The 27051-nt window shown below is 38.0% G+C and overlaps 1 protein-coding gene across 2 annotated transcripts in view; it reads right to left on the bottom strand.

The window, feature by feature from the left end:
- Positions 1-27051, bottom strand: part of PIK3C2A (phosphatidylinositol-4-phosphate 3-kinase catalytic subunit type 2 alpha) — a 124410-nt gene that overhangs the window by 82987 nt on the left and 14372 nt on the right. For both annotated transcript variants that reach the window (XM_047776194.1, XM_047776195.1), the window contains exon 2: positions 6831-7966. In XM_047776194.1, coding sequence (XP_047632150.1) covers positions 6831-7901 — 1071 coding nt within the window. In that variant the 5' untranslated portion in view covers positions 7902-7966. The remainder of the gene's footprint in view (positions 1-6830; positions 7967-27051) is intronic.

Genomic DNA, 27051 nt, shown 5'->3' with positions numbered 1-27051 from the left:
CCTTTCAGTGTTTGTGCCACAGACTTCCAAAGTCGGCCTATTATTAGTGTTCTATTTACCTCTCCCTTTTGGCCTAAATCAAACCAAACTTTATCTTCTACACAAAGAAAATGATGAAATCTTAGTGTTAATAAAAATAAAATCCTTTTTAAAATCTGTAACAACTGCACACCAAATCTCTGATTTAAGACCTACAAAAACTACGTGAATGCACTGATCATCTGAAAGAAACCATTACCAAATGGCTATTTATAAGTCATTGGTTGATATTTAACTATAATACCAGTCTCCTTGAGTTTTCTTCTCATTGGTCCTTGTTATACTTTTTTGGACAGTGAATTTTAAAACTAAGTTACTGAACTGAATTTCTCAATTTACAGAGAAATATATTTTTTAAAAATGGTATTTGCTTAATTTCAAGCTTTCTATAAAAGGTATTTCAGCTTTTAGCACCTGCAGTGTCTTTTTTCTTTTCTTTTGCCATGACTGAGGTATGCAGAAGTTCCCAGGCCAGGGACTGAACTCACACCACAGCAGTAACCACAGCCACAGCAGTGTCGATCCCAGATCCCCAATCTGCTAAGCCACCAAGGAACTCCCAATTGTCTATTAAAATTTAGCACATAGTGCTACTTCATGTAGCACAAAGCAACATACTTAATACTGAAAAATTTTGTACCTCACTATTTCATCTTTTTAATAAGAATACCATGATTTTCCAATATTCTACTTCCTGAACTGATTTGAGAAACTATGTCTAAAATATAAAACTTTAAAAGAAAAAAGGTCAACTTCCTCTTTTACAAGGCAACTTTCTAAACTTTCTTTCTTTTTTGGCTTTCCCCTGCAGCATATGGAAGTTTCTGGGCCATGGATCAAACCCAAGCGAGAGCTGCAACCTATGCCACAGCTGCAGAAACGCTGGATCCTTAACCCACTGCTCTGGGCCAGGGATCGAACTGCAGCCTCCACAGAGACAAAATGGATCATTAATCCACTGTGCCATAGCGGGAACTTCCCAAACTTTAAATATTATTCCTGAAAGGATCTCAGAAATCACCTAGTCCAATTTTATACCATAGATGAAGAAACTCAGATTAAGACTGCAATTTATCTCCAATTAATAGTCTTTTCTTCAGGCCAAATATCTCCAAACTTTACACCAGTTCCTGAAATAGCACAGTTTCTAGATCCTGAACACTGCAGTCTTCTCTTTTCAAGATGCACTCCAGTCTACTATGAGACCCTCTTAAAATATGGTACTCAAATATAATTACTACCTGGGGTTTTAACAGAGAAGAGTATAATGAAATGAGCAATAATTACGTACCTCCTCAGTACTGCTGCAGTAAGACTCCTTTAAGGAGCCTAAGACATCTCAATTCAGACACTGCGGCATTTAGTAAAGCTACTGATGTAATTTAGTAAAGATACTGCAGCAATCTGGATCCCATCTCTGATTGATCAGTTGATGAGCCATGTTATTTTACTTTCTGACTTTGACTCATGACCAATTTGCTTACTCCTTGATCCTTTTCTTTATTCTTTAATCAAAATCTGAGAATGTTTCTGCTAAAACTGATGTGGCCCAGAAGCTTAGTTAATTCCTAGAGTCTGAGCAATTAGTAATTCTTTGCAACTCCCATATGATCTGATTTCCCAGATCTTGCTAGGGGAATTTTTTTCTATCTTTAGGAAACTACCTATCCTCATTAGTCCTGCAAGATAATTTCTAAAAGCACCAAATATCAAGATGGTACTGTGACAAACATTAAAAATGAATAGGGAAAGATGTACACCAAGAGACAATGAAAGGGATATAAATGTGTATCACAGCCCTGCCCCCACCAAAGGAAAGGGTGGAGAAAACATGAGTTGAACCAGAAGTGACCAGCCTAAACTACAGAGAGCAAAAGGGAAAGGAAGCAGTATTTTGTACAAAAGCATTGGCAACCTATGCTAGGGTTATTAAATTGCAAAGAAACTGAAGAAAATATTATTTGGAGATAACTCATTTTCAGGATCTGAGTTTATTCATCCATGAAATAAAGTTGATCAAACTAGATAACTGTGGTTATTATCTAGAACATCTCTAAAATATGAGTCATTTAACTATTGCAATACATTACATGAAAAAATTAATAATTCCTTAACTTTTTTACATTTCAGTTTCCTCAACAATGAAATTGGTATGAATTGCTCTGATCTTACAGGATTCTTACAAACTCTCCACTGTCTCAGCGATTATTTAAAAAAAGACTAGTTTGAACCCTTATAGCACAAGTAAAAAGCATGGAGCTCTTAGGTTCTAAGTTCTAGTCTCGGATCACTGGATAGTAAGTAATTCTGGTCAACTCGGAAACTTCAACTTATTTAAGATAACCACAGTTTACCTGGAATGGTAATCTGAGCTCACCTGGAATAATCTATTTCTCTTAGTAAATAAATGACTTTCCAATGATGAGAAGGTTAGAATTAGAGATATAAAGATAATGAAATAAACCAAAGTCATTTACAAATATTTTGTTAAATTCAAGAAAATCTATGTATTGTGGCTACAATGCATATATTGCGGAGGTATAAATGCACACATATGAAGGTACAATGCAGGAGTGGGATTATCTGAAAGTGATTTAAATGCTTATTCTGGGCTGGCTACAGGGGTCTCTGCCTTCTACCAATATGGGAGGGATGAACCTAAACTCAACTCCCTATAGAAGCAGGGGCTTATTTTTCCCTGAGAGCAGAGACTGCAACTTTTCATAGTTCCTGAGATCTCCAGGTTCTAGGCAGTCGCCCTTCCCAAACAACTCCTATAAACAGCTAATATCCCTAGTTCAGACTGCATGGTGTCAAACACCATGCCCTCATGGTAGATCTATAAAAAGGAGACCCACAGCTGGGGAGGGATTTTTATTAGAACACTGACCCAAATGGGAATCTAGCAGTAACCTGGCCTGAGCAGAATGGGAGGATTAGGGAGACCAGTGTCTTCCTTTAAAAAAAAAAAAAAAAAAAAAAAGAAAAAGATAAAAGTCGCACAACATAAAATCTGCCAATTTTTTTCTTTCCTTTTTACAGCTGCACCTGCAGCATATGGAAGTTCCCAGGCTAGGAGCTGAAATGGAGCTGCAGCTGCTGGCTTATGCCACAGCCACAGCAACACCAGATTCAGGCCACATCTGTGACCTACACCACAGCTTGCAGCAACACCGGATCCTTAACCCATTGGTGGAGGTCAGGGATTGAACCCACATCCTCACAGACACTATGTTGGGTTCTTATCTCAATGAGCCACAATAATAACTCCAAAATCTGCCATTTTAACCATTTAAATATGTACAATTTGTTGGCTCTCTGAACCTTCATAATGCTGTATGACCATCACCACCATTGTAAGGACTCTGAAATATTCTAGTTCCAGAGCATTTTCATCACCCTCCAAAAAAATCCCTGTACCCATTCCTCCCCATTCCCTCTTTCCCCAACCCCCAAGAAGACATTACTCTGTTTTCTTTCTCTACGGATTTGTCTTTTTCAGACATATCATATAAATTGAATCATACATTTTTTGTGTGTGCCTGGCTTCTTATAATGTTTTCAAGATTCATCCATGTTGTAGAATATATCAGGACTTCATTCCCTTCTGTGTGTAACTATTATTCTGTTGTATGGACATACCACTTTTGCTGACCCATTCATCAGCTGCTGGACTAATCAACTAGTGGGCTGCTTCATTTTTTTAGCTTTTTATTATGAATAAAGCTTCTATAAGCAACCAAATTTGTTATTATTTTTATTTTTTATGTTTTTATATTTTGGCCACCCCATGGCATGTGGAGTTCCCAGTCCAGGGATTAGATACAAGCCAAAGTTGCAACCTACAGAGCAACTGCCACAACACTGGACCCTTTAACCCATGGTGTGCCAGGTCAGGTAACAAACCTGCATCCTGGTGCTGCAGAGATGCTGGTGATCCTGTTGTGCCACAGTGGGAATTCCCGACCAAATTTTCTCTAATGGGCAAATGGGAGTTCTCATTGTGGGTCAGCAGGTTAATAACCTGACATAGTGCAGGTGAGAATGTGGATTCAATATCTGGCCTCGTTCAGTGAGTTAAGGATCTGGTGTTGCCGCAAGCTGCAGCGAAGGCCACAGATGCAGCTCAGATCTGGCGTTGCTATGGCTGTGGTGTAGGCCGGCAGCTCTGGCTCCAATTTGACCCCTAGCCTGAGAACTTCCGTAATTCCGCATGTGCAGCTGTAAAAAGAAAAAAAAAAAAATGGGGAGGATTAAATGACTTAAATGGACATTTCATTAAGAAAATATAGAAATGGCCAACAAACATATGAAGCTTCTCAACATCACTAGTCATAAGGAAATGCAAATCAAAACCACAAACCTTCCCAACCATCAGGATGGCTATAATCCAAAAAATGAAAAGTAACAAGTGTTGGCAAGGATATGAAGAAACTAGAACACTTATACATTGCTGGAAGGAATGTAAAATGGTGCTGCTACTATGGGAAACAGTTTGCAAGTTCCTCAAAAAGCTAAACATAGAATAACCAGCAATTCCAACTCCTAGCTATAACCCGCCCCCTCCACCCCTGCCAACTTCTTGATTATTCTTGGCTTAAAGTTTTCCCTTCTTCTTTCAAATACTTTAGGAAATGATTGTTATTTTGTAAAAACAAAAGCCATGAGGACATGGAATATTAAAGAAAATAATCTGACATTATTATGATTCTAATTTAAAACATGAAACATGTTTTTGTTTGTTTTTTTTTTTTTGGCTTTTTAGGGCTGCACCGGGGCACACGGAAGTTCCAAGGCTAGGGGGCGAATTGGAGCTGTAGCCTCCAGTCTATGCCATAGGCACAGAAACATGGGATCTGAGCCATGTCTGTGACCTACACCACAGCTCATGGCAACACCAGACCCCAACCCACTAAGCAAGGCCAGGGACTGAACCTGCATTCTCATGGATACTTGTCAGATTCATTTCCGCTGTGCCACAATAGGAACTCCTCTATTTTTTTAATTTACTTTTTTAACTTGTGATTTTTAAATCAAAAAGTGTTAAGAAAAAGTTATTAAATCTGTAAGCAGTATTGAAAAGCTTAAGAGAACTTAATAACATGTATTATTTAGTGTGAACTGTAGTCAAAATACATTTAGAAAACACTGCACTGGTTAATTAAGATTTTTCCTATATTCTGATTATGTTATCCAAAAACATCCTCATCCTTTTCTTTTCTTTTCTGCTTATTTTTAGGGCTGCGCCTACGGCATATGGAGGTTCCCAGGCTAGAGGTCCAATCGGAGCAACAGCTGCTGGCCTATGCTACAGCCACAGCAACACGGGATCTGAGCTGCATCTGAGACCTACACCACAGGTCACGGCAACGCCGGATCCTTGACCCACTGAGCGAGGCCAGGGATCGAAGCTGCAAACTCATTGTTCCTAGTCGGACTCGTTTCCTCTGAGCCATGACAGGAACTCCCCCTTTTCTCTTAACCTGTGAAAGTGGATTGTGATGATCATTATACAACTACAGATGTGATAAATTCATTGAGTAATAAAAAAAAAGAAAGACACATGAACTACAGAAGGTCAATAAATTGGACTTCATCAAAATGAAAAACTGAACAAAAACAAAAAATAAATCCATTCAAATCATGCCAAATTTGGTTCTCCTTCCCTTAAATTCTAGTTGATTCTCAGTGCCTAAAAAGTAGCTAGGTGATGATCTAATTAGCTGAATGATACAATTCACATTAAGGTGAGAATAAGGCTTAAGCATTCCTAGTATCCACAGATATTATAAGAGCAAATTACAAATCTTCAGCAGTATACTATACATGGAAAGGAAAAGCTGAAACCTTGCTGCCTCTCTTCTGAGAGAAGACATCTTGTCCCAGGCACCCTTACCTAATTTTTCCAGAGAGTACAACTAAATGAACTTACCTACAGACTATATTTCTATTCCTCATTTTTAACAATGTAGATATTTAGAGAGTCCTATAAATGGCTTTTCTCTCATTTCTCTGGGGTTTTCCTTCCTTCCTCCCTCTATTCCTTCTACCTCTCCTTCCCTCCTCTCTCTTTCCCTCCCTCCCTTCTATTCAGTTATTTATTCATAGTTAAAAAAACAACAAAACAATATACACGACAATTTCTATACTGAGGTTAAAAACCAAAATTCCTTGTTTACCCTGAAAAATAAGATAGGAAGAGTAGGATCATATATAATGTATAGACATGGAAAGACAGATAAAAATTATCTTAAATGCTTATCAGTGACAGTCAGATCCTTGATCATAGGTTCTTAAAATTCACAATCCTAGAAAAGATAATATCAACAGCAAGCAATTTTTCAATTGGCGTAAACACATTTAATCCTTCAGCACACAATTTAAGATTCACAGCACACTTAAAACTAAAGAAAACAAGATTCATAATGAAAAATATTTATCTTGGGAGTTCCCATTGTGGCTCAGCAGGTTAAGAACCTGAAATAGCTTCCGTGAGGATGTGGGTTCAATCCCTGGCCTTGATCAGTGGGTTAAGGATCCAGTGTTGCCACAAGCTGCAGCATAAGGCACAGATGCGGCTCAGATCTGGTGTTGCCAGGGCTGTGGTATAGGCCTGTAGCTATGGCTCCAATTCTATTCCTAGCCTGGGAACTTCCATATGCCACAGGAGTGGCCATTAAAAAAAAAGCAACAACAAAAAACAAAAAACAAACTTACCTAACAAATTATGTATACAAATAAAATATGTACACAAATACTACATTTAAGAAGTTAGTAAGAAAAGACTATACCTGAGATATTTGGCCCTGGACTTTTGTAAGCTGAGTTGTTCGAATATTTAAAGACTGGCTTCTTGTTACTGTTGCCCCAGAAAGGGATTTTCCATTCACCTTTCTTTCAAGGTGACAACTTGCTGGTGATCTCTCTTCAAGAAGAACAGCATCCCAAGGATCGTCTGCTAGTAAACGTGGTATATTTTTCTCTTCTTCATGATCCAATACCTCCACATTGTCCACCTTAGGCTTACTTAGAGGATCCAAGTCTAACCAGTCAAATTTACTGATATCTTTAGACTTTGGAGATACCTGTAGATTGCTGCTTGTAGCTTTTGAATTTGTTATCTCCAAGTCAGTCCTTGCTTTTCCATTTTTTAAAAATTCTGATGTACTAGCTATTTTGTCAAACAGCTTTGCCATATCAGGGCTGACAACTGGACGATAGATAGGTAAGCTTCCTTGTGGGTAAAAGGGTGCGGCAGGTGTCAAAGGATATGAAAAATATGGAGACTGTCCTGGAAGACTTAAATATATAGGTTCTGTGGATGGAAAAGTAGGCATTCTTGGATTGAAGCCATTTTGGAATGCGGTCTGTTTACTACTGCAAGTTGACTGATAAATAGAAGGTAAAGTATAACTGGAAGGCCCAGATAATCCCGGTGGCCATTGTCCTCTCTGAATAGGTCTACGACAGAGCTGTGCTGAAAACGAAGGGCTCAGAAAAGGAGTAACTGGCAAGACAGGTGTTTTCTTAGTCTCAAAATCATCATCTAGCAATAGTTTCTCAAGTTCAGCTTGGGTGAGCTTTTCTACATCAATATCTAATGCTCTTTTTTGGGTATCTGATTCAGGAAACATCATGAGATCATAATCCTGTTTGTTATAAACTTGTGCTTTTTCTCTCATGCTGCTTGACAACTCAAATCCTCTCTGATTATCAGTCACCCGTCTATCCTTTTGCAGTTTTGCTAAAGCCTCTGCTTCCATCTGTAATGCTTCTTCTTTGTCCACATCTTTTGTTCTTGTTGGTTCCAGATGTGAAGATGAACATTGCTTAAATCCATTGTTGCTAGATATCTGAGCCATGTCCGCTTAAAGACCAAAAGTTACCCCAATCTATTTTTTTCTTGTAGCTTCCAAAATAGTAAGACCTATATGTAAAATAAACATAACACTATTAGATTTTTAAAACATAAATTTGTGGGGTTTTTTTTTTGCAACCTACTACATATGATTTATAATTTAATGCCACTTACAAATACACTATTAAATAAAATAAACAGTTGGAAGAAATCTGGGTTAAGGAACACTTTTAAAATATCTTATACATTGTTGGCTTAAGAGAGATGTTTAGACAAACATGACTTTACCCCATTCCCTGACCTAACAGAAAAGCTAACACAGTAAAGGAACCCAAGAAGCTTTCACTTCAGCTGTCACAATGGATGCCATTAACTAGTGGCACTTCTGGCAGAATTCTAGGCATGAAATGGCTTAAGTGTTAGTCACATATTTTCAAGAGTTCAGACAGGGTTTACTGTTATGCAAATAGCAGGTCAAAATGGTTTCAATATTTTGCTACTAGTTAAATTGCTCAAAAGCCAATTAGCAATAAAAGTATTCAATACCTAATAAACAATATCAAGTAACTATTATTTTATCAAAATATCATATGAAAAACTAATTAAGTATTACTCTAGAAATTTTTTAAAAGTATACTGTAACATAGATTAGAATAATAAGACAAGTGTTAAGGCTATAAGAGGCTGTAGTACTCCACTCAAAGGTTAAATCACAGCTGAATTTGTCACACAGTTTTGATCACACTTTTATGCTGATTATCTGCAGTTAACTCAATAGTTTTAATACTAAAACCTCTCCTTTTCAAATTGCTAAAATATCTATTCATAAACCAGAAGACAGTTTAATAAACTTCCTTATAGATCAGTTAATAAACATTTATACTCTTCCATTTAAAATGAACACTTAGGAGTTCCTGCTGCGGCTCAATGGGATTGACAGCATCTCTGCAGCACCAGGACGCAGGTTCAATCCACAGCCCAGCACAGTGAGTTAAAGGATCTGGTGTTGCCACAACTGCCACAGGTTGCAACTGTGGCTTGGATCTGATCCCTGGGTCAGGAACTCCATACGCCACAGGGCAGCCAAAAATGAAGAAAATAAAATACTTAGTTTAGATCAAGATTACCCTATGAAGCAAAATGAGTATCTGATTCCTGGCTTGGGAATTCCATGTGCAACTGAATGGCCAAAAACGAAAAAAATAAAAAGAAACAATTCAGATCAAGATTACCCTATGATCAGACACAATTTAGAATAGATTTACAAGGAGATCCTGCTGAATAGCATTGAGAACTTTGTCTAGATACTCATGTTGCAACAGAAGAAAGGCTGGGGGAAAAATGTAATTGTAATGTATACATGTAAGGATAACCTGACCCCCTTGCTGTACAGTGGGAAAAAAAAAAAAAAAAAAAAAGATTACCCTATGAAGCAAAATGACCAGTTAAAGGGTTAGTAATCCACCATGTAACAGAGGGCACATTTCCTGATTCTAATTAATAGGTTACAGGGGTTAAATGTGTGTTTGGAGTCCCATCACCTATATTTACGAAGCTGTAAAACCTTGGGCAAGTGAAAACTTTCCACATGCCTTAGTTTCCTCACTTTATTACAAAGAATTAAGTGAAACAATGCAACTAAAAGTGTTTACCATTGGCCTTTAGCATAAGCATTAAATAAGTGGCATCTAGGAGTTCCCATTGTGGCTCAGTGGTAACAAACCCAACTAGTATCCATGAGGATTGCAGGTTTGATCCCTGGCTTTGCTAGAGGATCTGGCGTTTCTGTGAGCTGTGGTGTTAGGTTGCAGATGCGGCTCAGATCTGGCGTCGCTGTGGCTGTGGTGGAGGCCAGCAGCTGTAGTTCCGATTAGAACTAGCCTGGGAACTTTCACGTTCGGCCAGTGTGGCCCTAAAAAACAAATAAATAAGTGGCATCTATTATTAATCTAATTTGGTATGAGATACACCTAGTTTGAATACTTATAAGAAGAGAGTTCCTGTTTACATGCTTTTTCTAGCATAGTGCTTATCTATAGTATGTGCTCAATAAATGCTTAATGAAAGGAGATAAGGAAACATCCAAAGTGAAATTAAATACAAACGAAAACTCTAAGTGTTGAAGTAATGCTAAATGAAAAAAATTATTAAGGAGGACATGAAGAAAGGTATTCACATCTTTTGCAATTCTTTCATACAACTATAGTTGAATTTCTGAGGCACTTATCTGAAAAGCCATTCCAAATTTTCCCCCCTCTGGCAGGCTGTAAAACTAGACATGATGTACACTTAAGTTTGTATACTTCATTGTATGTAAATATTTTCATAAAATATTTACATACAATGTTATATGGCTCTTGAAAAACATGCATGAATTATTTACAGAGGAAAGTACTAATATCTACAATTTATTTTGAAACATCAAAAAAATAAGATAAATTGATAGAGGGATGATATATGGATAAATATATGATGAAGCAGGTATAAGAAAATATTAATAGTAGAATCTAGGTGGTAGGCATGTGGGTATTCACTTTGAAATTCTTTCAACTTGACCTCAAAAACCTTTACAACAAAATTTTGGGTGGAGGAGGATGGGCACAAATTCCTCCCATTCCAGTATACACCCATCTTTGCAATGCAACTCCATTGCTCCTCCCCTAAAGATCTCTATTTTTCTACTTGATCTGAGCTGGCCTTGTGACTTGCTTTGACAAACAGAACGTGAAAGTAGTAATATTGTGGGAGTTCTATGACTATCACAAGAGCCTGTTTCAGCTCTTTCTTCCCTGAGTGCAGCCTCCGCCATGTGATTGCTCACAGGGACTGAGAGAACACAAAGGCAACAGAGAGCCAGCATCAATCAAGCAACTTGTGAGTGCAGCCACCATCTTAGACCAACCACTCACAGCAGAGATGACAACAGCTATGTGAGTGACCCAAGGCAAGACCAGCAGAAGAAACAACCCAGCCTAAATTCAAGTCAAACTGCTAACCCATAATTCATTTTGAAATGGTTTGTTACAAAGTAATAGATAACTGATAACCCCTTTTTTTTTTACCTTTAAGAAACAAAACAGAAGCTACCCAGCAAATTTAACTTCTGCAGTCACCACTACTACCTTCTTTCACATGTCCTCAGAGAATGAACTGTTCCCTTTTCCTAAGGATGCTCCCTTCATATACATACATATATAGATATATATGTGTGTGTGTGTGTGCGTGTGTGTGTTTCTGCTTTTTAGGGCCGTGTCCACAGCATATGGAGGTGCCCAGGTTAGGAGTAAAATCTGAGCTACAGCTGCTGGCCTACACCACAGCCACAGCAACATGGGATCCAAGCCGCGTTTGCAACCTACACCACAGCTCACAGCAACACTGGATCCTTAACCCACTGAGCAAGGCCAGGAATTGAACCCACAACCTCACGGTTCTTAGTTGGATTCATTTCCACTGCACAATGATGGGAACTCCTCACCTATATTCTTAATGCCACTGAATTCCCCTTCTTTATCAATTACTGCCTCCTTTGCATTACTAATTTCTCCTTTACTTATTTCTGCTCCTCTGCCATAAAAATGCTCAAGTTTTCTCCACACTGAGGGAAAAAAATCTTAACATGCGCCTGTGGACTCCAGCAGCTTTCATTTTAATTTTCTCCTTTCACTGCCAAACTTCTCAAATGAGTGACCTAGAAAGTCCTTTCTTTACTCACTGCCTTAGAAAAATTCTACTTGTCCTTTAGGGCCTAATTCAAGTGAGCTTTTCTTAAGCAGCTCTGATCAGATTTCATCTTTTTAGCTCAACTCAAAATTTCTATCTTTACTTTTGTATGCTGTTTTTGCTTGCCCATCATGCTTCTTTCTGGTAGCAGAATCTACAACTACCTTTTTGTAAATTACTTATCTCCCTTTTGTTCCACTTACTTTGAATTGGGCTGGACCATCCTTACTCCTCTCCCTCATCCTATCCCTACTCCAGAAGATTCAAGTCTGGTCAATCAGAGTTGACTCTAGAATTTCTGAACTATTTGGAAAGGAAGCTTATCACTGAGGTTGCTAAGATGATATTACATAAGCCTGGCACTGTTTTAGCCATCTTTGCCACAACTTGCCGCAACAAAGGATACACACTGCCTGAGAATGTATCCAAGCCAGAAGAAAGCAGAGCTAAGATAAAGGAAATGAGATAAATTCTATTTTTTATTTTTTTTTCTTTTGGCTACACCTGTGGCATAGCGAAGTTCCTGGGCCAGGGATCGAATCCGAGCTATATCTGCAACCTCTGCCACAGCTGTGGCAATGTGGAATCCTTAACCCACTCCACAGGGCTAGGAATTGAACCAGCATCTCCACAGAGTCAAGCTGGATCATTAACCCACTGCACTGTAGTGGGAACTCCAGAATAAGCTTCTTAAATACAGAGGCCTACTTGTTCATTTTTTTCTTCTCCACAACATTTAAAAGCACATTCCTTAATAAATATGGAACTTAATTCAATGAACATGTATCTTAACAGGAGGAAATGAAGGCTACTTGAGAGTCATAGAGGAAGGGTTTCAGCCAGTATGGATATAAAATGGGAGAAATGAGTCAAGTTTAACTACCTGTTATTGAACAACTCAACACATTGCCTATTTTTCACAAAATCAGAAGGATTAAAACATTTTCAAAAGAGACAAAAATAATGAACTATAATTCATCTTCCACAAGCATAATACCAATGTTGTTTAAGTATTCCTCTGGCTACCCTATCTGCTAAGGATAGAATTTGTTCTCAAAAGGAGAATCTAGATTTTTAAGTGCGTTTGAGACACAGTTAATTCAATGAAGAATGCATTCCTCAAAAACCACCCCCCCAAAAACAAAAAGAACACATTCCAAATATTTAAAATTAATGTTACCTTTCATTTACTGACAAAGGTATAAAATTAAGTTTAAAATATCTTTTCACAGTGAAAAAGATGTTTTTCTCATCCCATCAATTCATTTGCTTGTTCTATCCCCAGTTCCATCCCAAAGTAATATATGCTAAAGTAAATTCAACTCTAAGTAGTCAGTAATAGCTGTCTGTTAGCAGCAAAATTACCATATTTTAGTTTTCCAAAAGATTAAGCATGTGTCATCAAATGCTAATAAAGGACTTAAAGTTTGTCCAAAAGTAACCCTGTGCTTCAGCTATTTTTCTAAGGCTGCTGCAATGACATGCTCCATTAATTTTTTAAAATAAAACTTCAGTTGATGACAAACATTTAGCAGGAAATAATTTCCAACATGCTAATTCAGAATGAAAACTTCGATGCTAATGTTCCCCTAATCCAAGCTGGGAAAGACAATATAACTTGTCTTTAAATGATGACTGTATACCACCTGCCAAAATTTTCCCAACATAAAGTAACTCAGTGTGGATCATAAGGCCGTTGTGACTTTAACATTCTTCAAAAGAGGGCAATTAAACTATTCAGTTAAACTTTTGGACACCATTTACAGACCCAAAAGAATTAATTTAAAAGCTCTTGGCTGCTGTAAATTCATTTACAATTTAAATTTAAATCTCAGAAAAAAAAAGTCAGTCCTGCTACCCATATAAATGTTTTCTGATCTTAAAATTAAAGATACTTTAAAAAATGGAGAAACAATTATTTGAGTTCAACAAGTATTCTCCTTTAATACGGAAATGACTCTCGAAGAAAGATAAATTATAGTACCTCTATGGATTAAATATTATGCCACTATCAAAAATAAAATTATAACGAATGCAGTTAAATGTTCATTAAAATTGTAGAAAATATCTATATTTATCTCTATCTATACATAGAATGGTGCATAGATACTATAAGCCAAACACTGCTTTAAGCAACATATTAACTAATTCAATCTTCATCAATTCTTTTTTTTTTTTTGTCTTTTTAGGGCTGCACTTGCAGCATATGAAAATTCCCAGGCTAGGGGTGGGACCAGAGCTGCAGCTGCCAGCCTACACCACAGCCATAGCAATGCCAGATTCAAGCTGCGTTTTCAGCCTATACCACAGCTTACGGCAATGCCAGATCCCTAACCCACTGAGCAAAGCCAGAAATCAAACCTGCATCCTCAAGGATACTAGTCGGGTTCATTATCACTGAGCCACAAAAGGAATACCTCTTTTTTTTCCCTGAGCCTCACTTGCGCCATGAAGAAATGCTGGGTCTAGGGACTGAATCTGTGCTACAGCAGCCTGATCTTAGCCCTCTGAGCCACCTGGGAACTCCTTCATAAATTCTATTAAGTAGCTATTACTATCCCTAGCATACAAATGAAGAAACTTAAGCAGACAAGTTATATAATCCACCAAGCTCACAGCAGCTAGCAAGCGGTGAAATCAAGACTCAAATCCAGGCAGTGCTAATTCACTACAATATATTTTTATGTTAACAGTTATGTGGAATAAGTTTTTTATTTTTTATTTTTTTGGAAATTTAATGGCTTGTTTATTATACCAGGTCAAATTGTTCTTGCACCAAAATGTCCTCAAACCACTGGAATACGTCTTTAGACTTATCTCTTCCTTTATAAATATTAACTGTCTTCCTCAAACCTACGGTTATGTCTTTCTGCATTAATAAATTTTGATCCTTTTAATTCTATCATTAAGTAGTTAATACTACTATTTAGCTATGACATACCAATTTCTCAGTTAACTTATTATTACCAGATGAGACTAGAAAATTTATCATTTCATTGAAAGCATGAATTTTTATTTTACTTATATTCTACTCTCAAACTTTTACTATAGCTGTTGAATGAACGCATCAATGACTAGAGAATTTAAGACACCATACCACAGAGAAACTAAATTCTGAAACAAAAAAAAAGACTAAAAGAATTCATTTATTAATAACTCAGCTAACACTGAAAAATCACATAGTTGAATTTAGAAGAAACAAGTGGTAGGAGAAAAATTATCTTGAAAACTAGGAGGCAGATGGAGTTCCCGTTGTAGTGTAGCGGAAACAAATCTGACTAGGAACAAATCTGACGAGGAACCCCTGGCCTCGCTCAGTGGGTTAAAGATCCAACATTGCCTTGAGCAGTGGTATAGGCTGCAGATGAACTCGGATCTGGTGTTGCTGTGGCTATGGCAAGCAGCTGTAGCTCCAACTAGACCCCTAGCCTGGGAACCTCCATATGCTGTGGGTACAGCCCTAAAACAGTAAAAAAAACAACTAGGAGGCAGAGAGATGGCAACAGAAAACTAAAAATAGGAGAGAGGGGCTTCATCTGTGCTGAAAAACAAACTCCATTAGAGAAGAATATTCTCCTACCTCAACTGATTTTTGGAGGGGAAAAAACTCATGTGGCCAAAGGAAAAAAAATTAAGTATTTTAGTATTTGGCATTACACAAATCTTTCAAAAAGACAAAATGGAAGAATGTCCAAGTGTTGGAGATTAGGTTAGGGCAGCACTGTTCAACAGAAATAGAATGCAAGTCACATATGGGAAATGTTTTAATAGCTACATTAATAGAAAGAAACAAGTGAAATTAATTTAAATAATAAAGTTTATTTAATCTAATACATCCAAAATATTATCACTGCAATTGATAATCAATATAAAAAGTATAAACAGGATATTTTACTTTCACCTTTTAATACTAAATCTTCATAATCTAGTATATATGTTCCATTAACCACATTGCAACTTAGACTAACCACCTATCAAGTACTAAATCCAAAGGTGGCAAATGGACAATACCAAGTTAGAATTTATAAGGAAAGGAGCAAAAAGCATGGTGAATAAGCATCATTACTTACTAGATGGTAAGAGAAAATTTATCTTCCAAAAGTACCCTTTCCCTCAAGTCAATAACATAAATTTGTGTGTGCGTGCGTTTCTGGCTGTACCTAAATCATGCAAAAGTTCCCAGGCCAGGGATCGAACCTGCACCACAGCAGTGATGTGAGCCACAACAGTGACAACACTGGATCCTTAATCACTAGGCTACCAGGGAACTTCCCATGCTATTTTTCAGGATAAAATTTTACTTTTTAATTTTTTAATTTTTAATTTTTTTATTTTTTTGTCTTTTTGCCTTTTCTTGAGCCGCTCCCACGGCATATGGAGGTTCCCAGGCTAGGGGTTGAATCGGAGTTGTAGCCACTGGCCTACACCACAGCTCACAGCAATGCCAGATCCTTAACCCACTGAGTAAGGCCAGGGATTGAACCTGCAACCTCATGGTTCCTAGTCGGATTTGCTAACCACTGCGCCACAACGGGAACTCCAAATTTTACCTTTTTATAGTCCCATAAATAATATATAGCCTTTTAACTAAGTCTCATGTATCATCCTTTGTAACTTCTATATTTTAAAAATAATTTCCAGGGAGTTCCCGTCGTGGCGCAGTGGTTAACGAATCCGACTAGGAACCATGAGGTTGAGGGTTCGGTCCCTGCCCTTGCTCAGTGGGTTAACGATCCGGCGTTGCCGTGAGCTGTGGTGTAGGTTGCAGACGCGGCTCGGATCCCGCGTTGCTGTGGCTCTGGCGTAGGCCGGTGGCTACAGCTCCGATTCAACCCCTAGCCTGGGAACCTCCATATGCCGTGGGAGTGGCCCAAAGAAATAGCAAAAAGACGAAAAAAAGAAAAAGAAAAAAATAGCACAAGATAAAGAATATCAAGAATAAAAAAGGGACGTCTAACACATGCAACAAACATTAGAAAGTTAATGAGGATATTAAGTTTAAGCAAATAAATTTTAAAATGTAGACAAATTTCTAGAGAATAGTAACTTACTAAAACTGGCAAACAGAAATATAAAGTTAAATAATCTTATAAAACATTACAGAAAATGAATTAGGGGGTTCTCAGCAGGTTGAATATCTGACGTTATCATTGCAATGGTTCCAGTTGCTGCTGTGGTGCAGGTTTTACCCTGGCCTAGGAACTTCCATATGCCAGTGTGCACCCCCCTCCCCATCAAAAAAAGAAAAGAAAGAAAGAAGAAAACTGAATTAGTAGCAGAAAATATTTTCATCAAAGAAAACTGGAGGGCCAGGTGGCTTTACTGACTTTACTGAAGAAATAATAACAGCCTTTCACAAACCCTTGCAGAGAATAGACAAGAAGGTACATTCCTCATTCTGTGAAATTACTCTAACTTTGATAACAAAAGTGGGCAAGGATGAGACAAGAAAATTACAAACCAATCTTACTCATGAACACAAACACAAAAAGTCCTGAACAAAATAACAGCAAACCAAACTTAGTAGTAAAAGCAAAATGAAATTTACCACATTAATAATTAAAGAATTAAAATAGGAAAAGCATCTGTTCACTTTGATATTCTTAGCCAATTATGAACAGAAGGAAGTTCCTTATTTGTGTATCAACACAAATCATACTTAATTGTAAAACTTTTAAAGCTCTCCCTCTGACCATAAACAAAACCAAGATACCCACCACCACTTTTATTCAACACTTTATAGACTCCCAGACAGCACAGAAAGACAAGAAAAAGAAATAAGAGATAGGACCAAATAGGAAGAAACAAAACATTATCTACAGAAAAAGTAAAAAATCCAAAGAACATGCAGAGTTTAGCAAGGTTGCTGCATATGATACTTACATACAGAAATCAATTGTACTTCTATATACCCTCAATGAATGGTTTGAAAAAGCAATTTTCAAAAGAGTAATATTTACAGTTACACATTCATACACATAAAACCCACTAATACATATAATAATATTGACTCTTTGAATGTAACGGATAAATTTGTCCATGCTTACAGATTTGAAGACAATTTTAGAGATGCCACTCCTTCTGAAATGCATCTATAGGCGCAATGAAATCCTAATAAAAATTCAAACAGACTTTTCAGATAAAATTTGACATGGTGATTCTGAAATTTATACAGTAACCAAAAGGGCTCAAAGAACCAAGACCCTCTGGAAAAAGAACAAGTGAGAGGACTTGCTCTACCCAACAAAGACTTACTATAAAGCTAATTTTACTTAGGATAGTATTGTATTTATGCAGGAAGAGATAAATCTAAAAAACATGTGAAGAGCCCAAAATTAGACACACACCTACAGACTCCTGATTTAAGGCAAAAGTGGCATATCAGAACACAGGCAAAGAACTGTCTTTTCAATAAATGATGCTAGAACAAAAGGGAAAAATGAAATGGACTCCTTTACTTCTTAAGCAAAAATCAACTCAAGGCAAGCAGCCAAAACACATAAGGAAAAACTATAAAGTTTTTAGAATGACAGAAAGGAAAAATTCTTAAGATATAGAAAGCACCAGAGTTCCTGTGGTGGCTCAATGGTTAACGAACCCAATTAGTATCCATGAGGACATGGGTTTGATCCCTGGCCTCGCTCAGTGGGTTAGGGATCCGGCATTGCCATGAGCTGTGGTATAGGTCAGAGACAAGACTCGGATCCCGAGTTGCTGTGGCTGTGGCGTAGGCTGGCAGCTGTAGCTCTGATTCAACCCCTAGCCTGGGAACGTCCATGTGCCACAAGTGAGGCCCTAAAAGGCAAAAAACAAACAAACAAACAAACAAAAAAACCACCAAAGATAAAAACAAGCCACAGAAAGGAAGATATTTTTAACATGTAACCAAAGGACTCAAATCCTGGATAAATAACTCCTACAGGTTGAAAAGAAAGACAATCTACAAGAAAAATAGACAAAAACAAGAACTTCACAAAAAAGAAATCTAATAGCCAATAAATATATGAAAAAAGTTTCAATCTTATTAAATCAGAGAAATGAGTATTAAAACCAGAATGAGATACTACTGCACAACATAATCCTGGGGAAAAAATTTATTATAAAATTCACCCACTTAAAGCATACAATTGTTTTTAGTATATCCAGAGTTGTGTGACCGTCACCACCACCAGATTTCAGAATATTTTCATCATCCCCAAAAGTAACTCTACCCATTAGTAGTCGCTCTATATTTTCCAACCCCACCTCCTCATTAGTAATTGAGATAAGTGTGGAAAGCTGAAAAAGTACGGAATTACAAGTAACAAGGGCATATTCTCCGACAATAAAAGGAACAAGGAAGATAGGTAGAAAGGAGGCGGAGTCAGTAATAGCTGTTTAAAACAGGAAAGGACTTCAATATTTCATATGTTGAAGAGAAGGATTCAGGGCACAAAGACTGAAAGACACACACAAAAAAACCCACCAGTAAATGAATACCAGCTCAGACACTGGGTATAGTTGAATAAGAGAATCACAAGCATAGATGAAAGGGTCTGACTTGGAAAGGAAGAGACACCTTAGCAGACTGAGGTGAAAGAGGTAAGGAATTACTAAGTCAATAACTAAAAATGAAGGACTGCAGGGAATCAATGATGGAAAGCAGATTTACTTTCTACTATCTAAAATTTGGTAGAGTTTTTTTTTTTTTTTTTGGCTTTTTGCTATTTCTTGGGCCGCTCCCACGGCATATGGAGGTTCCCAGGCTAGGGATCCAATCGGAGCTGTAGCCACCGGCCTACGCCAAAGCCACAGCAACGCGGGATCCGAGCCGCGTCTGCAACCTACACCACAGCTCACGGCAACGCCGGATCGTTAACCCACTGAGCAAGGGCAGGGACCGAACCCTCAACCTCATGGTTCCTAGTCGGATTCGTTAACCACTACGCCACGACGGGAACTCCTGGTAGAGTTTTAAATATTATTTCATTTGTAAACTTTACTATTTTAAAACAAAGGTGATAAATGTGTAATAGGACTTTCTCTTATTAGGCTATACAAAGTGGCAAGAAGACAGTCACTCTCACCCCATTAGTGAAGAACAAGCCAAATAAGCTTTAAAAAAAAATAGTTTTAAGCACCAGTGAATAAAGGACTTTAAAAAATGAATTAAATTCCAGAAAATGATAAGCCCTTCACAGGAGAAACAGACCCATCACTACTCTCAACCCTGATACAGCAAGAGGAAGAATATTGCACTGCAGACAGGAATAAAGAGAAATAAGACAGAATTTTAACAGCCACATGTAGGCTAGCATGACAGATTAGAATTTTGAGGAGTGGTGAAGGCAAGACTGAGTGGTCTAAAGTGTTGCATTATGAATTATAAGGAGCCCCAGACATGGAACTAGTCTGTACCCAGTCATCCACTCATCCCATGAGTCTTCATTAAATGCATATGTAGCACACTGAAAGCTGGGGATAGGGCAACAGAGATGTAAAACAAACCTCTGAAATCAAGTCAATGCTCAGATCTCAAATCCTGCTAATGAAAAAGTTATGATTCTACTCCAAATTATTTCAATGCAGTGGTGAACTGAATCAAATTAAAGCTGCAACAAATTACAGACACATCTTACTTGGAAATCTAGACTGTCTCAGGATAAAGGGCATTGCAGAGGTAAATATTAATAATAAAGTTCAGGATTGATTGTTGTTTTATATAAACTGCCTGACATATAATCAAAAATTACAAGACAAACAAGAAAATGTGGCCCATGGTTGAGCCAAATGTCAAAACAAACAGAAAAATGGCCCAAATGTTGAAATTGTCAAATGGGAACTTTAAAGTAATTATGATGAAAATGCTAAGTGATCCAGCAGAAAAGTTAGATGATATACATGAAGTGGGGAAGGATTTCAGCAGAGTAAAACAAATCACAAAAAGGGACCTGGAGTTCCTATCATGGCTCAGCAGAAATGAATCTAACTAGCATCCATGAGGATGCAGATTCAATGCCTGGCCTTGCTCAGTGGGGTAAGGATCCAGCGTTGTGACCCACTTCAGATCTAAGGACACATACAAACTGAAAATGAGAGGATGGAAGAAAATATTCCATGCAAAAGGAAATCAAAAGAAAGCTTCAATAACAATACTCATATCAGACAAAATGGATTTCAAAATAAAGAATATTACAAGAGCCAGAGAAGGAAATTACATAATGATCAAAGGATCAATTCAAAAGAAGATATAACAGGAGTTCCCATCATAGCTCAGCAGTTAATGAACCTGACTAGCATCCATGAGAACGTGGGTTTGATCCCTGGCCTTGCTCAGTGGGTGAAGGATCCAGCATTGCAGTAAGCTGAGGTGTAGGTTGCAGATGCAGCTCGGATCCCACATTGCTGTGGCTCTGGCATAGGCTGATGGCTACAGCTCCGATTGGACCCCTAGCCTGGGAAACTCCATATGCCACAGGTGTGGCCCCAAAAAGACAAAAAAGAAAAAAAAAAGATATAACAATTGTAAATATATATGCACCCAACATAGGAGTACCTCAATATATAAACCACCTGCTAACTGCCTTGAAAGGAGAAATCGACAGTAACACAATAATAGCGGGGGATGTTAACACCCCACTTACAGCAATGGACAGATCATCCAGACAGAAAACCAACAAGGAAACACAGGACCTAAACGACACATTAGACCAAATGGACTTAATTGATATTTATAAAACATTCCATCTGAAAACAGCAGAATATACTTTCTTCTCAAGTGCACATGGAGTATTCTCCAGGACAGATCACATCTTGAGCCACAAATCAAGCCTTGGTAAATTTAAGAAAACTGAAATCACATCAAGCATCTTTTCTGACCACAATCCTATAAGACAGAAACCAATTACAAGGAAAAACCTGCAAAAAAACCCCACAAACATGTGGGGCCTAAACAATATGTTACTAAACAACCAATGGGTACTGAAGATATCAAAGAGGAGAGACAAAATATCTAGAGACAAATGACAACAAAAACATCATGATTTAAAAAACTATGGTATGCAGCAAAAACAGTTCAAAGAGGGAATTTTACAGCAATACAAACTTACCTCAGGAAACAAGAAAAATCTCAAATAAACAACCTAACTTTACACCTAAAACAACTAGAGAAAAAATAAACAAAACCCAAAGTAAGTAGAAGGAAAGAAATCCTAACAATCAGAGCAGAAATAAATTAGACACTAAGAGGACAATATAGAAAAGATCAATGAAACTAAAAGCTGGTTCTTTGAAAAGATAAAACTGATAAACCTTTAGCTTATCATCATTTAGTTTACTCATCAAGAAAGAAAGAGAGGGCTCAAATTAATAAAATTAGAAAAGAAAAAGGAGACATTACAATGGACACCACAGAAATACAAAGAATTATGTGTCAATGTAGCATAAGCACTATAAGTCAACAAAAGGGACACCTAGAAGAAATGGACAAATTTTTACAAAGGTACAACCCTTCCAAGACTGAACCAAGAAGAAATAGAAAATATGAACAGACTGATCACAAGTACTGAAAGTGAAACTGTGATTTAAAAACTTCCAGAACCAGATGGCTTCACAGGTGAATTCAATCAAATCTTTACAGAAGAGTTAACCCTATCCTCAAACTCTTCCCAAAAAAATTCAGAAAAAGGAATACTCCTTAGCTCATTCAATGAGGCCACCATCACCCTGATAACAAAACCAGACAAAAGATATCACAAAAAAAAGAAAATTACAGGTCGCTAACACTGATGAACACAGATGCAAATATGCTCAACAAAATACTAGCAAACCAAATCCAACAATACATTAAAAGAATCATACACCACGATCAAGTGGGATTTATCCCAGGGATACAAGGGGTTCTTCAATATCCGCAATCAATCTATGTAATCTACCACATTAACAAACTGAAGAATAAGACCTATATGTTATCTCGATAGATGCAGAAAAACCTCTTGACAAATTCAACACACATTTATGATAAAAACCCTCCAGAAAGTGGGCATAAAGGAAATTTACCTCAACATAATAAAGGTTATATATGACAAATCCACAGCTAATATCATTCTCAATGGTGAAAAGCTGAAAGAATTTCTGCTAAGATCAGGAATAAGGCAAGGATGTCCCTTCTCAGAGTTCCCTGGTGGCTCAAAAGGTTAAGGATTGGTGTTGTTGCTGCTGTGGTTCTGGTTACTGCTGTGACATGAGTTCAAGTGCTGGCCTAGGAACTTCCACATGGCAAAAAAAAAAAAGGGGGGGGATGTCCACTCTCACCACTTTTATTCAACAGTTTTGGAAGTCCTAGCTACAGTAATCAGAGAAGAAAAAGAAATAAAAGGAATCCAAATTGGAAAAGAAGTAGCACTATTACTGCAAATGACATGCTATACACAGAATCCTAAAGATGCTATTAGATTTGGTAAAGTTGCAGGATACAAAATTAACAAACAGAAATCTCTTGCATGCCTACACACTAACAACCAAAGATCAGAAAGAAAAAATAAGGAAACAATCCTATTTGCCATCACATTAAAAAGAATATAATACCTAGGAATAAACATAGGTGAAGAGGGAAAAGACTTGAACTCTGAAAACTCTAAGACACTGATGAAAGAAACAGAAAATAACATAGATGGAAAGATAAATCTCGCGCTTGTCTCTCTCTCTCTCTCTTTTTTTTTTTTTTTTAGGGCTGCATCTGCGGCATATGGAGGTTCCCAGGCTAAGGGTCAAATTGGAGCTACAACTGCCAGCCTACGCCACGGCCACAGCAACGCAGGATCCAAGCAGTGTCTGCAACCTACAGCACAGCTCATAGTGATGCTGGATCCTGAACCCACTGAGCAAGGCTAGAGATTGAACCTGCATCCTCAAGAATGCTAGTCAGATTTGTTTCCATTGAACCACAAGAGAAACTCTTACATCACGCTCTTGGATTGGAAGAATCAATACTGTCAAAATGACAATACTACTCAACACAATCTACGGATTCAATGCAATCACTTTCAAAACACCAATGACATTTTTCACAGAACTAAAACAAAAAATTTTTAAATCTCTATGGAAACACAAAAGACACCAAAAGGCAAAACAATCTTGAAAAAGAAAAACAGAACTGGAAAAACTATACCACAAAGCTAGTCATCAAAACAGTATGGTACTGTAACAAAACTAGAAATACAGATCAGTGGAACAGTATAGAAAGCCCAGAGATAAATCCACGCACCTATGATCAACTAATCTACAACAAAGGAGGCAAGAATATACAACAGAGAAAAGACAGTCTCTTCAGTAAGTGGTGCTGGGAAAACTGGACAGCTACATGTAAAAGAATGAAATTATAACATTCTCTAATACTATACACAAAAATAAACTCAAAATGGATTAAGACCTAAGCATAAGGCAAGATAACTATAAAACTCTCAGAGGAAAACACAGGCAAACACTCTGTGATATAAAACTGTGGTAATATCTTCTTTGATCCCCCTCCTAACGTAATGAAAATTAAAAACCAAAATAAACAAGTGGGACCTAATTAAACTTAAAACCCTGGAGTTCCCGTCGTGGTTAACGAATCCGACTAGGAACCATGAGGTTGCGGGTTCGATCCCTGCCCTTGCTCAGTGGGTTGACGATCCGGCGTTGCCGTGAGCTGTGGTGTAGGCTGCAGACGCGGCTCGGATCCCGCATTGCTGTGGCTCTGGCATAGGCCAGTGGCTACAGCTCCGATTGGACCCCTAGCCTAGGAACCTCCATATGCCGTGGGAGCGGCCCAAAGAAATAGCAAAAAGACAAAAAAAAAAAAAAAAAACCCTTTGCACAGTGAAGGAAACCATAAATAAAATGAAAAGACAACCCAGAGAATAGGAGAAAATCTTTGCAACCAACAAGAGATTAATCTCCAAAATATACATCTCAGGCAGCTTTATATCAAAAAACCAAACGAGCCAATCAAAAAATGGGCAGAAGCTCTAAATAGACATTTCTCAGGATGGAAATTCTGTGAAATTGAATTGTTATGATCATTATACAACTACAGATGTGATAAATTCATTTGAGTAATAAAAATAAATAAAATAAAATAAATAAATAGACATTTCTCCAAAGACAGCCAAAAAAAAAAAAAGAAAAAAAGAAAAAAAAGAAAGAAAAGATGTTCAACATCACTATTAGAGAAATGCAAATTAAAATTAAAATGAGGTGGAGTTCCTGTCATGGCACAATGGAAACAATCCAACTAGGAACCATGAGGTTGTGGGTTCAATCCCTGGCCTTGCTCAGTGGGTTAAGGATCTGGTGTTGCCATGAGCTGTGGTGTAGGTTGCACACATGGCTTGGATCTGGCATTGCTGTGGCTCTGGCGTAGGCTGGCAGCTACAGCTCTGATTAGACCCCTAGCCTGGGAACCTCCACATGCTGAGGGTGCGGCCCTAGAAAAAGACAAAAACAAAAACAAACAAACAAACAAATAACACCTAAATATAGGGGTGCCCATGAGCCAGTGAGACTAGACTCAGCCCAGAGGACAACAAACAAATAGGAGAGGAAGAACAATTTATTGGTCACTAATTCAGAGCCAACAATGGCATCCTGCGAAAGACCATCCCAATTTTATAACATGTGGACAGGACTACAAGGGAACACGAGAAATCGAACATAATTAACAGGGACAGTATTCCAGGGTAGAAGGACTCAAGATCACCTCCTCTCACAAAAATACCAAAACTACAACTGCTGAACAACCATTAACAAAATAGACTGGAAGCTACCAAAAAAGATATCCTATTTCCAAAGACAAAGAAGAAGTCACATCAAGATGGTAAGAGGGGTAATTTCATGATATAAGCAATCACATAACTGTCCGGTGAGTGACCCACAGACTGGAAAATAACTACATTGCAGAGGCTCTCACACGGGAGTGAGAGTTTGGAGCTCCATGTAGGGTTCCCATGCCTGGGGGTCTGGCATTGGGAGGAGGAGCCCCCAGAGCAATTGGCATTGAAGGCCAGTGAGGCTTAAGTGCAGGAGCTCCACAGGACTCAGGGAGACAGAGAGTTCACTCTAGGAGGGCACACAGGGTTTCATGTGCACTGGATCACAAGGCAAAGCAGGGACTCTATAAGAATCTGGATCAAGCCCACCGAGAGGTCTTGGAGGGTCTCCTGGGAGATCGGGGGTGGCCATGACTCACTGTGGGGGCAGGACATTGGAGGTGAAGGTCCCAGAAATAATCATCAGTGCGACCTACCATGAGGCTGCCATTTTGGAAAAATCTGACCCTACCCATCAGGGCTGAGAAGGCCAGACGACAAACAGGGTGGGAACACAGCTCCACACATCAGCAAACAGGCTGCCCCTAATCATACCCACAGACAAAGCCCCACCCACGAGAGGGGTAAAAATCAGCTCCACCTACCAGTGGGCAGGCACCAGTCCCTCCCATCAGGAAGCCTATAACAAGCCCCTGTATCAATCAACTTCACCCACAAAGAGGCAGACACCAAAAGAAAGAGAGGCTACAACCCTCTACACTACAGAAAGGAGATCACACAAAAAGCTCTACAAAATGAAAAGTCAGAGAAACATGAGTCAGATGAAGAAGCAAGACAAAAACCCCAGAAGAACAGCTAAGTGAAGTGGAGACAGGAAACCTGTCTGAAAAAGACTTTAGAGTAATGCTAGTAAGGATGATCCAAGATTTGAGGAAAAAAAATACAGGCAAAGATCAGTGAATTAGAAGAAACGTTTAACAAAGGAATAGAAGATTTAAAGATTCAACAAGCAGAGATGATCAACACAATAGCCGAAATTAAAAATTCACTAAAAGGAAACAATAGCATAATACAGGAGGCAGAAGAACAAAAAAGCAAGACGGAAAACAGACTGGTGGAAATCACTGATGTGGAACAGAATAAAGAAAAAAGAATGAAAAGAATTGAGGACAGTCTAAAAGAACTCTGGGACAACTTTAAATACAAACATTCACATTATAGGGGTGCCAGAAAGAGAAAAGAGAGATAAAGGGCTTTGAAAACTTCCCTAACCTGGGAAAGGAATCACTCACTCAAATCCAGGAAGCACAACAAATACCATATAGAATAAACCCAAAGAGGAACACACCAAGACATATATTAATCAAACTAACCAACATTAAAGTCAAAGAACAAATATTGAAAGCAGCTAGGGAAAAGCAACAAATAACATACAAGGGAACCCCGATAAGATTATCAGCTGATTTTTCAGCAGAAACTCTGCAGGCCAGAAGGGAGTGGCATGATATACTTAAAGTGATGAAAGGAAAAAACCTGCAACTAAGAATACTCTATCCAGCAAGGCTTTCTTTCAGATTTGAAGGAGAAATCAAAACCTTTACAGACAAAGGCTAAGAGAATTCAGTGCCACCAAACCAGCTT

The sequence above is a fragment of the Phacochoerus africanus genome, chromosome 4 (genome assembly GCF_016906955.1).
Source record: "Phacochoerus africanus isolate WHEZ1 chromosome 4, ROS_Pafr_v1, whole genome shotgun sequence".
In the NCBI taxonomy this organism is placed as follows: domain Eukaryota; kingdom Metazoa; phylum Chordata; class Mammalia; order Artiodactyla; family Suidae; genus Phacochoerus; species Phacochoerus africanus.
Note: the sequence above shows the minus strand (reverse complement) of the source record. Positions and strands in the feature narration are given on the sequence as shown.